The sequence below is a fragment of the Haemaphysalis longicornis genome, unplaced genomic scaffold (assembly GCF_048455015.1).
Source record: "Haemaphysalis longicornis isolate Haplotype H1 unplaced genomic scaffold, Haemaphysalis longicornis Haplotype H1 scaffold_3, whole genome shotgun sequence".
NCBI lineage: Eukaryota > Metazoa > Arthropoda > Arachnida > Ixodida > Ixodidae > Haemaphysalis > Haemaphysalis longicornis.
The window spans coordinates 214,338,024-214,351,766 of record NW_027526335.1 but is presented as its reverse complement, the minus strand read 5'-3'; the positions used below and the strand labels follow the sequence as shown (position 1 = coordinate 214,351,766).

At 48.7% G+C, this 13,743-nt stretch overlaps 1 protein-coding gene across 1 annotated transcript; it reads right to left on the bottom strand.

The window, feature by feature from the left end:
• Window positions 1-10,966: 10,966 nt before the first annotated feature.
• Window positions 10,967-12,471, bottom strand: LOC144175695 (uncharacterized). The gene is made up of 2 exons (XM_077704736.1): window positions 12,434-12,471; window positions 10,967-11,578 (listed from the first exon to the last, which is right to left on the bottom strand). Exons 1-2 carry the CDS (start codon window positions 12,469-12,471, stop codon window positions 11,134-11,136), a joined length of 483 nt encoding a protein of 160 aa, XP_077560862.1. The 3' UTR covers window positions 10,967-11,133.
• Window positions 12,472-13,743: the final 1,272 nt, after the last annotated feature.

Genomic DNA, 13,743 nt, shown 5'->3' with positions numbered 1-13,743 from the left:
ACCTGGGCTCCGACTTGATTTTGATTTTGGTGATGGTATAGCAGATTGCAGGAGTAGATTAGTGGAAGAGGGTGAAGAAGGGTTGCCTGAGAGTGTTACGGGATGTGATTATGTGCAGGATGTGAAGTTAGTTTTTGTGAAGAGTGAACTCAGTGTGTGATGAATATTAGTAGTTTAGTAGGAGTGATGTAGTAGCTTATTAGGACTGATGGTTTCGTGTCAAGCAGACTGTGCACTTTTTTTCCACGAACAGGCGTTGTGCGTAGCAGTTTTTTTTTTTTTTTGAAGAAACAAACAAAAAAATTAGCCCCAACTTCCCGAAGGGAACGCTGAGTAGATGCGGAGCATCTCGGGGTTCCGTTGTGTTTCCGTTGTGTTCGTAGAACTTCATCGGAAGAACGGAGTGAAGTGGAGTCAACCGCAGCAAGCGCTGAACTGAACGCGCGCAGCGCGCTACCCGATTTACATTCAAGGTTGAAGGAGAGGAGACGAGAGGAGGAGAGATGCGCAAGCGCCGAGCGTTCGCGCCGATGAAGCTGAGGGTCCGCCGCTCGCTTCAAGCTTTTGCGATCAGCGTCGCGTGCCCTTCGTTGCGCAGCTTTGTTTTCAGTGGACGTAGCGTTGCTGTTAGTTTGTGGGGTGGTTCTGACGCTTGCTTGCGCCAACCCACTAACTGACGGCACTGTTGCTTCCATCACACTTCATCGGAAGAACGGAGTGAAGTGGAGTCAACCGCAGCAAGCGCTTAACTGAACGCGCTGGGCGTGCTACAAGATTTACATTCAAGGTTGAAGGAGAGGAGACGACAGGAGGAGAGATGCGCAAGCGCCGAGCATGCGTCGCGAAAGCAGAAGCGAGAACGCGGGAGAAGCGACAGCGAAGTGCACGCAGCTGGTACGAGAGAAGTGGCGGGAGTATCGCGCAGCTGAGGTAGAGAGGGAAGAAGGAGAGCTGCGCATGCGCAGTGTGAGTGCGGACACCGACGCGGGACATGCCCAGACTATAAGATGCTCCGCATTTAAAAATATACCCCTTCATGTTTCGGGGAGTAATGTCATGTGGGGAGACGTTTAGGAACACGGTATACTGCTGGTCCGCAGAACAATTTAGACCACGTAGAAATCTAACCTTGCGTGTAAAGCTCCCGCCACAGAAGGTTTTGTTTTCAGTCTACATGAGAAAAACGGCCGCTGGGTGCAGGGATCAATCCCTCATCCTTCTCGTCAGTAGCCAACGACTCAGCCACCGAGCAGCTCTTGAGGGTCACGCTTATCGAGTATTTACACTTTCCACGTGGTGGTGGTGTTGAAAGTGTTTATTGAGAAAAAGGGTTAAGGGAATTTGGTCACAAAGTGGAGCAGTGGGTGGCCACCATATATCTGCGCGACCTTCTTTAAGTAAATTACAAATGCAACAAGGCAGCACATTCCGGGGGCGCCCTTCGCCGTAGCGGTGTACACTAATCTTGGGGAACGCGTGTCCTTACACTGTCGCAGCGAGGGAAAACCAAAGTGCATGTTTCATATCGTCTGGTGCAACGACCAAGCTGCCGCTTCCCCGACTGCACACATCGTGAAGCTCTTAGTTTCGTCAATCATTGTCAGAGCTGAGCTCTTTTACAGCGCATGCTGTTAACACTATGCTTTGTTGGGCGTGTTAGTTCATGGCAGCTCTTAAGTCTCCGCCCCTTTGGTTTCGGGTTGCCGTCTTCCTCGTTGTAACAAAACGAAGATGACACCGAAGGTAGACGAGATGGTGCGAGCATGAAAGCGTGGGAGCAAAGTGTGGCGGAAGTGTGAGGGGGAGGCTGCTATGCCGAGGCTCGGTAGAGGCGACGCGCTGCGAGATGGTGCCAGAGTGCGCACGCCGTCGTGAATTCGCTGATAACGGGGCCACTTCCTGATACGCAGCATCCTATGCAGTCACCGAGAAGACTGAAATCCGCACGGCGCTCAAATTTGGCATTGGAGACTACAGTTAAACCTGGACATAACGAAGTTGCCAGAATTCGCAAGTTTCGTTACACGAAGGTTTCGAATGAATGAAGCAGAGACGCGTGCATGATGCAGAGACGAAAGCAAACTGCTAGATGGTGAAGTCACCCTTAAAATATTCATTTCACACAGAAAAACTGCCTTATTTTCGCCTGCTGCTTTCCCACGAACTCGGTCCCTACACGACACTCCAAAGCCGCAAGGTCACTTACCCCCGTGTTCACAAACGTAACTTAAGTATCACTTTTGCCTTTTGGCACTTTTCGTTGACCTACCCGTATCAAAGAGCAAATTGATGCTGAAAAGGCGCCGCTAGCGAATATGACATTTCTTGCGCAACTCAAAATCATAGAAAGGGTGCTATCTGGGGTACTGTACCTGTCGGCAACGTGCATCCCTCTCGCAGGCGGAGATGGAATTTGGAATTGCGGGCTTGTCTCGAAAAGTTCGAAAAGATAAAACATCTCGTTTTCAGGCCGCATAGCTCATCACTTCCTAACCGACACCACAGATGGCAGTGGAGACACGACACTACACAGTGACAGACAGGCCTTGTCGCGGAGGCTAGCGTGACTCAAAGGCCCGGAGCCCTAGACGGAGCGATCCGTGCTTCTTTATTCCATGTGCTCGAACCACTTATCCTGATGATGATAATGCACCGCGTGCTCCTGCCCACTTTTCCCTCTTCTTCATTTAGCCCAATAGGATCATTCGGCGAACTGAAAAATGTGCAGTTTTTACACAGGAAGATTGCACATGAAACTTCTCATGTCGCAGTGACCCTTGGAAAAGTCCCCATTACAATTGCAGTTCGTTGTCTCCCAGGACCACGATCGTGATGCGTCCAACTCCATCTCCGGTGTTCGACGTCGGCCTTTCCTTCCCTCGCTTAGGGATGAAGTCAACAGCGTGAGAACCTTCCGGTTACAGGCCAGCGTATGAGGTTTCCTGCAGCCACCCGAAGCCTGACGTTCCGGTTTCGCAGACACAAATGGCTGTGCGCGCTGTTGATTGGCCTCGGTGTGCTTTGAGAAACGGCTTTTGCGCTTTACGCTCTGCCTGTTGGTTCCTTCGCTGGTGCTGCCCACGCTAGGTTTCTGGCGTTTCTCCACAAGCGCACTTTTACGGTTGGCTGAACTCGCACTGGGCGTACGGTTTGTCTTCGTCTCTCCTTTTGCTGGACTTCCAACTGACCCGTCTCAAGCATGCCTTTACGGTGCCCTTTTTCGGTACCGCGCTCGGGTTCGATGTCGAATCCTTACGTGCATATTCTTTCGGGACCATTTCGGGGGATCCATTTTTCTTGCGTCCACGTGCGGATTTATAAGTGGGTATCTTCTAGGCAGGTTCCTGCTTCGGTGTCTGCTCTCTAGAGCTACACGTTCCTTCCGCCCTTTTCTCCAGTATCACGTCTTCAACTACCTTGCGTTTGGTGCTGAATCCCTACAAGTGCTTGGGTAGGAATTAGGCGACTCGGGTTCATGCGATGAACTGGAACAGCAGTTCCGCCGGCGCCACACAGTACGTGCGCGAAATTCTAAATGCCGTCGTGTGCCGCACCAGTAGACCATGGCGCTAGTAAACCAACAAGCCATAGATCCGACTGTTCCTTGAATAGTCCAACCTAAAGCTCTTTCTGCAGCTGTTTTATTTGCATTTATTTGGTCAATTGTGCCTGTGGCCACCTTCCAGCAGGCGCCCGATCCAACAAGAATGCTGATCTTTCCTGCTTTCCATGTATCAGACTGGAAGGCGTCGGCGATGTCGTACCGCTTTTCATCCAGGATGGTTGCAGACGCGCTGTCTAGCGGTGGACTGGTCACGGAGCAAATCTCAGGGACCTCCAAGTGTTCCAAAGTGACCCGATCTCCACGAGCCTGTCCACGAAGCGTCACCTCTACTCCTCGGCCGCGTAATATCTTGTGAGCCTTTGTCCTTCCGAACGTTACCAACGCTAGCTCTTCTGTGTCGAGAACAGCGCATTTAATGGCTTCAGACAGATCCCGACGAATGAACGTCCGCTGGCTCTCGGCATCTAGAAGTACTCGCACTAAACGTCGCCGAGCACCCTCTGCCGAGGCTCGAGCCGTCGGTAGTAGTGCTGACGTTGCTCCGGATTGCCCGCTCGATGCCGTCACCACAGTTGGCAGTGCCCCGTGTCCACCTTGTGCCTGCGGCATTGATATGGGCATGGTGTGGTCAGCCGGCCGGAGCACGTCGCCCAGCACGGTGAGGTGACGCCCGTTGCAGGTACTGCATGTTAGGTTGCGCGACGCTCTGCGTTGACAAGCCACATGGTTGCGTCTGCGGCACCCGAAGCAGCAGCGAGCGTTGCGCAATCGTGTCCTCCTCTCGGCCGCCGACTGGTTGACCCGACAGTTCCCCACCTTGTTACCGCGGCTGTCAAACAAGGGACACGCCGGTGTGGCTGAGGACTCGGTCTCTGCGGTCAATGCCAACGCTGAGGGAACGGGTGTCTCCAATGGTCCTGGGGGGTTCAAGTCAGCGTTCTGGACGGATCCACGAGGTGCAGTTGATAGAAGTTGCCCCTGCTTCCCTTCCTCGAGAATCTTAATTTCGATCCTCAAGAATTCCTGTAATTTCTTCACCTGGCAACCTTGTCCTTGACTCATCGCGGATTCCGCCACGGATCCAGTAGTCGACCCTTGGCCCAATTCCTTAGCCCTCTGCCGGTAAATCAGGATTATGTCATCGGGCAGGCATCGCAGGAGCACACGGTTGAGAACCACGACATACTGCTCTTGCGCAACTCCCAGTGTTTCCAGGGCACTGACGCGGAAATGTACCTTGTCGTACAACTCGCGGAGCCTATCGATATCCGTCAATCTACGTATCGGTGTGAATGCCAGCAGTTGATCGATATGCTCGTTAATGAGCAACTCTGGACGGCCAAAGCGTTGAACAAAGGCGCTGAACGCTACGTCGTAGTTAGCTTCCGAGAGTCGGATACCCTCGATGGCTCGCCTGGCATCGCCGATCAAGTTCGTCAGCAGGTACTTGAATTTCTCAATGTTTGTCTGCACGACGTTGTCACGTATGGTCAAGCTGTAGTGATCCCGAAAAGCTTGCCACTCGTGCAAAATTCCCCAAAACGCTTGAATATGAAGTTTCAGAAGGGCGACTGTCCGATGCCGTTACGCAGGCGCGATGCGTGATGACGTACCTGTTGGATCATGGGCTGAAGCAGCTGCTGTCCCGCATTCGCTGGCTACGGGAGCGTTCGGCTGGGCATTTCTCAGAAGAAACCGTGCCCGAGAGACGGCGTACCAAACCTTGCGGTTGTACTCTGCCGCTCCCTTGAGCTATTCCTCCAGCGCGTCATCATCCGTTGCCTCGGCGATCTTTCCGTTGAACGCCGTGAGCTCAGCGTCTTGCTGCACCATGTAGTCGAAGTGGGAGCTAAGGTTCGCCGCCTCGGGAGAGTGCTGCTGCAGCAGGTCATTCAGTTGGTTAAGAGCTCGCGTTAGCCGCTCCTGACGACGCCACGTGTCTACCGAAGGCGGTCGATTGACGAAGCCATGCGGGTGATGCTTCGAAGGGCGATCTCCCGGGTTGATCGGAACCGAAAATGTCGCGGAAGCTAGCGCGACTCGAAGGCCCGGAGCCTTAGACGGAGCGATACGTACTTCTTAATTCCATGTGTTCGAACCACTTATTATGATGATGATAATGCGCCGCGTGCCCCTGCCCGCTTTCTCTGTTCATTTGCAATAGGCCTAGCACCTTACTGACACCGCACTTACACTGGAAACGCGCGGTAGTTCGTAGTGCGGGCAAAGCTGCTTCAATTGGGGCGTTTCTCCTTCCGATTTTTCAGAAAAAGTGGAAAACACAATAACTCATCAGCGTTTCAAATTCGTTATATCACGCTTAACCGTCTCAACGCCTTCGTTACATGGAAATCGCATGGGTTTCAACAAGGCTCTCAATGGGGATATGAAAAATTTTGTTAAATCTATAAATTCCGTACTTCGACGTTCGTTCCGTCCAGGTTTAACTGTATATAAATCAGCAGCCATTTTTTTGTCTTAGCTACTGTTTCTTTTTACAGAAGTCAAAACTGTTAAAGACAACGTATGAACCCATGGCGTTCGATACATGTAATTGCGGGACGGCGCTGCGGCAGCTGGGAAAGTGAAGGGTGCGGTTTCTTTGGCAGACAGTTTGCGTTTTCATCTCCTTTTTTTATGAAGAAAGAGAAGCAAACAGCGTAACAACAATGCGGATGACTGCTCTCTTACAGGTTAGTGCCTTTGCACACTGTGAAAGCGGATGGCCTGCGAAAAAAACAAAAGTTTGTGTTTTGGTACTAAAGACCATACTTCGTAGTCAATTATCCGAATGACCTTTGTAAAAACCCGAATTTCTCGCTTCGGGACAGACGTAGTAGAGCTGCCTCTTCCCCTTCCGCGTTGTAGGCTTCTTATCGTTTGTGTAACACACCAATGCAATCCACTCAACCACTGAGTACACCTGACCACTCCCATTGGGTTGTTTGACGGCCACGTTTATGCCTCACGCCAAAAGAACCGACATGTCATCAGTAAGGGAATGAAACCTTTAGCTGCGCGTGCCCCCTCCTTTCTTTCCCAACCCTTGCATGCATTAACAGGCAAACGGTCAATCGCGGGTGGTTAGAAATGAAAGACATGTCTTTCATGTTGGACAGCGACATGTTGGACAGTGCACTGTCCAACATGTCGCTGTAAAAGCCCTTTAAGCTGAACAAGTAATACTGGCCCATGTCGGTGTTCCAAGCAAGCCAGCTGCTGTTCTTGCGGGATGGATTGGCGACCAGCTGAAACTTGAGGCGGCATCGGCCGGGGCAAGGGCTTTTAAATGCAGAGCATTTCAGTAACTCACGATGTCACCCGCGCTGACGTCCGTAGTCGTAGTCCGCACCCCTCCCCCTACACTATATAAAAAAATACTATCCGGCGCCTGGTTTCGATCCCTCGACCCTGCGGGCGGAACGCAATGTACATGGTGCTCTACCCACTGCGCCACAAAGCCGACACAGAATGGGAGGCTACGAACGCGCCTTATATCCTTGACTCATTCAAACTACGTCGAGAAGCTGCTGATACAACGCATTCACTACCACCAACTCCCCAAACACTAAACGTTAACGCAATACACCCACCCCCTATGCGACGCATTTACTCGAGTCCCCTTCGCGGGGAGATGGGCCCAATTTTTTTATAGTTTTCGCGCGCGTGCCCGGTTCAGTTCGGGCTGGTGTTTCTTCAGTTTCCACTCTTCTTCCTCCAAGCCAACGACATGCGCCAGTCCCTTAGCTAGTTAACACCTCGAAGGGCTCATCCTTTATCCTAGCGGACACACACATGGCTGTCCCTCTCGCTTCCCGGTCGTAGGCACGAAATCGTCTGTGCAACACACAAACCCAGTCGCAAACCGCTGGATTGCGGCGGACAGCTGGCAGGGAACTTTGAGCCATGAGACTCAAACTTCCCACTATCACAACGTGTCCCTTATCTAAGCTGAATTACGTCCTGCTGTGTGTACATGCCCGCTCCCTCTACGATCAACCCGCACACTTATAAACCGGCAACCGAGCATGAAACACAATTTGGGGTGAAATATACCGGTGAAGGGAGAGATAGAGACTATGTGCGGTCAGATTATGATCTCTTATAATTCTTCCGCTAGAACTATGAGCAGCTGGTTAACGATGACCGCCGACGTGACGGTGTAGCTCAACACTTGAGAAACTGTTTCGTCACCATTCGACCACAAAGTTTTTCATACGTCTTTTCTGTGTTGCACATCTCGAACCACTGGTCAAAGTAACTCATGATACGTGAAGCAAACTGTTTACTTGACTCCGCATTGTCAGGCTTTACGTTGCAAAATTTCTCGTGGAAACCGTCACCTGTAAGTCTAAATCTTTGCAGCAATGCTCTCTTTACAGTGTCGTAGTCCATATACTCCGATGCCGGCATTCTTCTGAAGACACTCACTGCTTCGCCGACCAGACAGAGACTCAATGCTGTCGCCCAATCACTCTTCTCCCAAACTTGCCCTAGTGCTACCCGTTCTAAGGGGCGGACATAAGCATCGACGTCATCTATTTTGTCATTAAAAGGGGCCATGAGCTTTCTTGGGCAAACTTCTGGCCTTTTGGACGTCTGTGGTACTGGAAATACAAGGGATTGTTCTAAACTCTGGTTTGATGCGCTAGAAGTCGATAAACGTAGCTTTAACTCGACCAAGTCTTTCTCCTGGGCTAGCTTTTCTCTTTCTACATTCGAAAACGTGCGCTTGGCTCTCTCTTCGTCTTCTCGATTCGCCTCTCTCACTGCTGCTCTTTCCTCTCAGCGTCTGATTTTCTCTCCGTCTCTGACCACAGCCAGAGCGTCGGCTTCGTCACGGGAGCCCCGAAGTCGGAATTTTTGGCCAAGTAGCAGATGATGTCATGTCGGTCCGCTCCGGGCTTTCTCGTGCGGGCGACGATTAAAACGAATTTTAAATATGTATCGCTCAACGGTTACTGTTACACCTTGCTGGGAGATATCTCCTAATAAAAAGGAAGCGTTTTACATAGTTATCTCAGCTTTGAAATTTCGTGTCAGTACTCCTTTATTGGCCATTTTCGTACCGCAAAATTTGTTGAATTTATTTTCAGAACAAGCCGTACTTAGCCTCAGTAACAAGGTCCACACTAGAATGGCATCAATATGTCGGGATTCAAAGCATGCGCTGAAATTGATACACTTAACTCACCTTGCCGTGACCTTTTGTAGCTGTCTTTCTGTGCGATAACTCTCATTACTCACTACTTATACACTCTGTAAGTTTATTTATTTATTTATTTTACCCTCAAGGCCAAGGGCATTACAGAGGGGAGTGTGGGTTCATGTAGTGGGATCAATACAACAAAGAAATAAAACAAAGTGCAGCAGCAACAACAACTAAACATGTACACTTAACATCTGTTACATTGTTAATAATGCAGTGCGGAAGCGTTCGTTATCTTGAATGCCAGCAATTGGTCCGGGAAGGTGGTTCCATTCGTTCGATGTACGAGGAATGAATGACTGAAAACAAGTGTTAGTGAGGCATGTCATAATGCCTACTTTGTGAGGGTGGCCAGTGCGGGACGAAACATACGAAGTTGGGGAAATAAGAGCGGTGCGTAAAATAGAGTTGTGGTAATAAATTTTATGGAACAAGGAAAGTCTACTGTATTTTCGACGAGTACCCAGATGAGGTAATTGCAAGGAATTTTTCATAGATGTAACACTAGCTGTTCCGCTGTAATTGTGAAAACTGAAACGAGCGGCGTTGTTCTGAACTAGTTCTAATGATTTAATGAGAGTTTCAGAGCTGGGGTCCCTAAAAGAAGCTGCGTATTCACGTTTTGACCTAACTAATGTTTTGTATAACAGTGTTTTTAATGAGACCGGTGCGGAATGAAAGTTGCGGCGTAAGTAGCCTAACATGCGATTAGCGCTGTTAATTAAATTCTCAACATGCAAAGACCAGGTTAGATTATCACAAATATTAACACCTAAGTACCGATATGATGTAACGTTTTCGAGCGGCGTGTTATTGAGGTAGTAAGCAGGGGAAGAAAGCGTCGACCGTGAAACATGCAAAACTTTGCATTTAGTAGTGTTAAGTTCCATTTGCCACTTCAAGCACCATTCTGATATGGCAGCGATATCATTTTGCAATAGGTTAGTATCGTTAACATCCTTTATTTCGCGAAAAATAACACAGTCATCAGCAAATAGGTGGATGTTAGAGGAAACACGGTCAAGTTACGAGGAACATTATGTTCTACCCAGGCACTTATCTCGCTGGCATGGCCCAACACAGCTGGATGCAGGAAACAATGATTCTTGGGTTCATGAGAGCAAGCCATTCTTGCAATTCCTGCCGCATAGTTGCCATCACTGCTCACGAAAAAAGAGCCTGTTTAAAATTACTTTTATTTCCTCGCAAGAGCTGCCTCCTGTAGTCGTTACTTCTTTAACGTGTATAATTTTGTACTTCGAATAAGGCTTGTTTCTCAAAATACCAGAGGTTGATTTTACTTGTTTGTTTGCTTTACAAGTTATTTTGCTTTACAAAGGACACAAAACAGGGTTTACTCAGGTAAAAAGAAAGGTAGTATCAAACAACTATATTCTTGTGAGTTGATGCGAATACCTGCTACCTGTGTTCTGCTAACATCGTCTACTGTTGTTTTTCCCGCTTGAAGCCTCCTTTGTTCACACATGCCGGCCTCGGTTAATGCTGTCAGCTGTCAAAAACTGACATGCCAAGCGGTTCTTCCAGAAGGCTCGACAACGACCAGTCTCCCTTCTCTGAATAGTTTTTTTAGTATGGCACTTTACGCAAATATATCTATTCAGAGAAAAGTAGGGAATAGAACTCTTCTCTGGAATGCAGTGTGTGGTGGCGTTACGTAATGCAGTCGTGTATTCGGACTAGTTGGGAACATCAGCTATAAACTGGGGCCATTCATACCGATTGTCGCGCTTCATGATGCAGTATGTATGCGGTGTTAACACCGCTAATCCAAATACATATACGCAGCGATGCAACCTGAGGGGCTAGATGGTCGTTTGACATGGTAGGCTGAAATGCGAAAAAAGGACGGTGTCTTCGTTCGTTTGTCCGATCATTTTTTAGCCTTTTATCGCAGGTACGAGGGGATGTCGTCCTCAATGATGATTTCGGTATTTCCCATTCCTTTCGAGTAAGTCTATGGTATTGCATTTATACTAACTCAGCTTGCGCTCTCACAAGAAGCTTCGCTTTAAACGGGTCCGGTTTAGTTTCCTGCATTTTTTTCGGGCAAGAATTTTAACCTCTTCAACATGCTTACAAATGTTCAGTCCAAAATGGCCTGGTTTTAATACGTCATACTTTTAGGCAAGTGTGTTAATAATCTAGAGTTTTAAAAGCTACGTAATGTGGCTTCTGGCATAGTTTCTTGGAAGCAAAGAAATTCTTAGACATTGTATCTGCGCACAAACTATTGCAGCGGCTTGTAAAAAAGGAATACGATGACCACATAGCGTAGTATGTAAACTTTATCATCCCCCACGCGCACATGAAACAAGAGTGCTGAGAGGAGGTCCTCTGATTACTTGGGAGGAGATAGCCAGAACACCTTCGAGTTCGCCGACTGTGGACTGACATGAGTGAGGTCCTCGCCTCGGTCTTTCTTTGCAGCCAGTTCGGCGACGCTCAGAATGGGAACGTCGGGCGGTACGAAGTCCGATGTACCGAAGAGCACCGACCGCGACAGCTCTCCGAAAGCATTGTTGAGGTCGCGGATGTTTGTTTCGCTGAACCCGACATAGGGAGGCAGGGGATCGTAGCTTGCCGAATCTCTCCACTTCTCGATGGTGTGTATGGCGTACATGTTGCGCCAATCCGCGTAGGCGTGTGGGGCGTACAGCACAGACCACATGTGCCCGTCACCCTCAAGGCCGTTGGGCAGGCAGCGTACCAGGTGTGAGTGATTCCTTCGTACCATGAAGTCGGGCAGGTAACCGCCGTTGTAGTACCATAGGTTTCCGTCGTAGCTGCACAGGGTTCAAACACTCAGAATAAATGTCCACATTGTTGCCCGTAATGCTACATTTTACGAAGTACCCTTAGGTTGTTTTCACTAAAGTGCAAAAGTATGACCAATTGAAGTCGCGAAGTGTGCAAATTCGACGACAAACTGAGCCGAAAATTGGTTCGACCGAAATATTACATTTGCACAGGCCAACACCAAGGCTTTTACGCCATTTCTCATTGCAAAACGACACAGCGGACATGTCTTTTTCATTCAAGTTCACTGCTCGTCCATTTCATTCGTAGAACTTCAAGTTAGCCCACGTCAATTGGCCATTCTGGAGCAATATGTTGGAGACACCCCCACGTATAATTACAACATCTGCACAAAAGTTAACTGTTCACGAAACACACAGCAACAAAGTTATTTTGACAAAATGTCGTTTGAGACATTTTTGCTGTACCATATATTATTTAATCAGGTTATTCAGGGACATCTTTAAAGCTGTAGTATTGTGAGGGAATTACATACGAAAAGGTTCCACGACCTAAGTTATGCCAGCTAACTTTCTCATCTGTAACACGTGATTCACTAGACGCACCACAAACGCGAGAGAATAAAAAAAGACGCCAAAAGCAAGCACATTTAACACACGGGCACAGTGCATGCCAATGATAAAGAATAAAGCCTCTTACAGCTGGAATAGTATTCCTCAATATACTCCTCCATTTTACTAAGCTGGAGGTGCTTGAACTGAGCTTCTAAGAAACCAGTGAACACGAGGAGTTGTATTGTAAACGCGGAGATATTCACTACAAGCAGCGCAAATGTTTGAGAAGAAATCACAAGGCCCAAAAACCAACTAAATTGCACTCACGGGATCACAGCGCACAAATGAGCAAGCAGCGCACCCATCCTGCTAACATGCAATCCCTCACGGTACTCCACCACTACCCGGCGCGGAGTCGCAGCGGCTAAGGCGTTGCGCTGCTGGCGCGAGGTCGCGGGTTCGATTCCGTCCGCGGCGGCCGCTTTTCTTATAGAGGCAAAAAGCAAAAACGCCCGTGTGTACAAGATTTCGCGGTACTTTAAAGATCCCCAGGTGGTCAAAATTATTCCGGAGCCCTCCACTAAGGCGCGCCTCATCGCCTGCTTTGTGTCGGCGCATTAAACTGTACAATAAATCAATCACTAAATCAATACTCCATCGCTTTACTAAGCTAAAGGTGCTTGAACATAGGCACTAAGAAACCACCGAACGCAACGATAGTACTGTAAGCGCATCGAAGCTAACTGGAAGCAGCACAGCCACAACTGAAGAGAAAAACAGCCCCAAAACCAAGCATATTGTACACGCCCGCATACAGCGCGCGAATGAGCAAGGAACGCACCCTTCCTGCATAAATATTACCCCTCACAAAACTACGCCAATTTACTGAGGGGGAGGCGCTTGAATTGAGCTACTAAGAAACAATCGAATATAAACATTGTACTCTCGTTGCGTAGAAATTCACTAGAAAAAGGGCAAACGTGAGAGAAGGAAAAAAGGTCCCAAAATCACGCATATTGTGCTCATGGTAATATTGCGCAAGAATAAACAAGCGGCACACCCTTTACTCGTAAAATGTTTGCTCGCAGTAATTTGTCGTCACTCACTCAATTATTTGCCCTCATACTGCTCAATATCTGGCCTCACTTGGCGACACGTTACCACGCTGGAGGGGATAGAACGCAGCTACTAAGAAACAAGCGAATCCTAGAGTTGCACTGTGCACGCGAGAGTGTTCGCTGGAAGCAGCGCAAAACTCGAGATAAGAAAGAGGAAGGGCCCAGAAGCAAGCATAGGTTACTCACAGGCACACTGTGCGCGTATGAGCAAGGAACATACACTTCTTGCCTGAATATTATCCCTTACTACGCTTACTACCCTTACTGCCCCTTACTACCCCACCCTTACTACCCCTTACTAAGCTGTAGGTGCTTCAACCTATAGCGTTCCGTCCGTTTCAATGTCATCAAAAGAACTGCACTCTCTATTGGCTCGTGGAACCTGGCGTAAAATGGTTTTGTATTTCCAGTGACAATGTATAGTTCCAAGGCAATCATTTATGCTCCGTGATGCGTCCCTTGTGTCTCAGTAACCCCATGTTATTGTATATAAGTGGTGTCGCTCAAAATAAAGCTTCA

Bases quoted from the DNA above. Each gene is read 5' to 3' on its own strand.
- LOC144175695 (XM_077704736.1), bottom strand. From the start codon at position 12,471: ATGGGTGCGCTGCTTGCTCATTTGTGCGCTGTGATCCC. The intron at 11,579-12,433 runs GTGAGTGCAATT...AACCCTGTGCAG, and splicing joins CATTTGTGCGCTGTGATCCC to CTACGACGGAAACCTATGGT.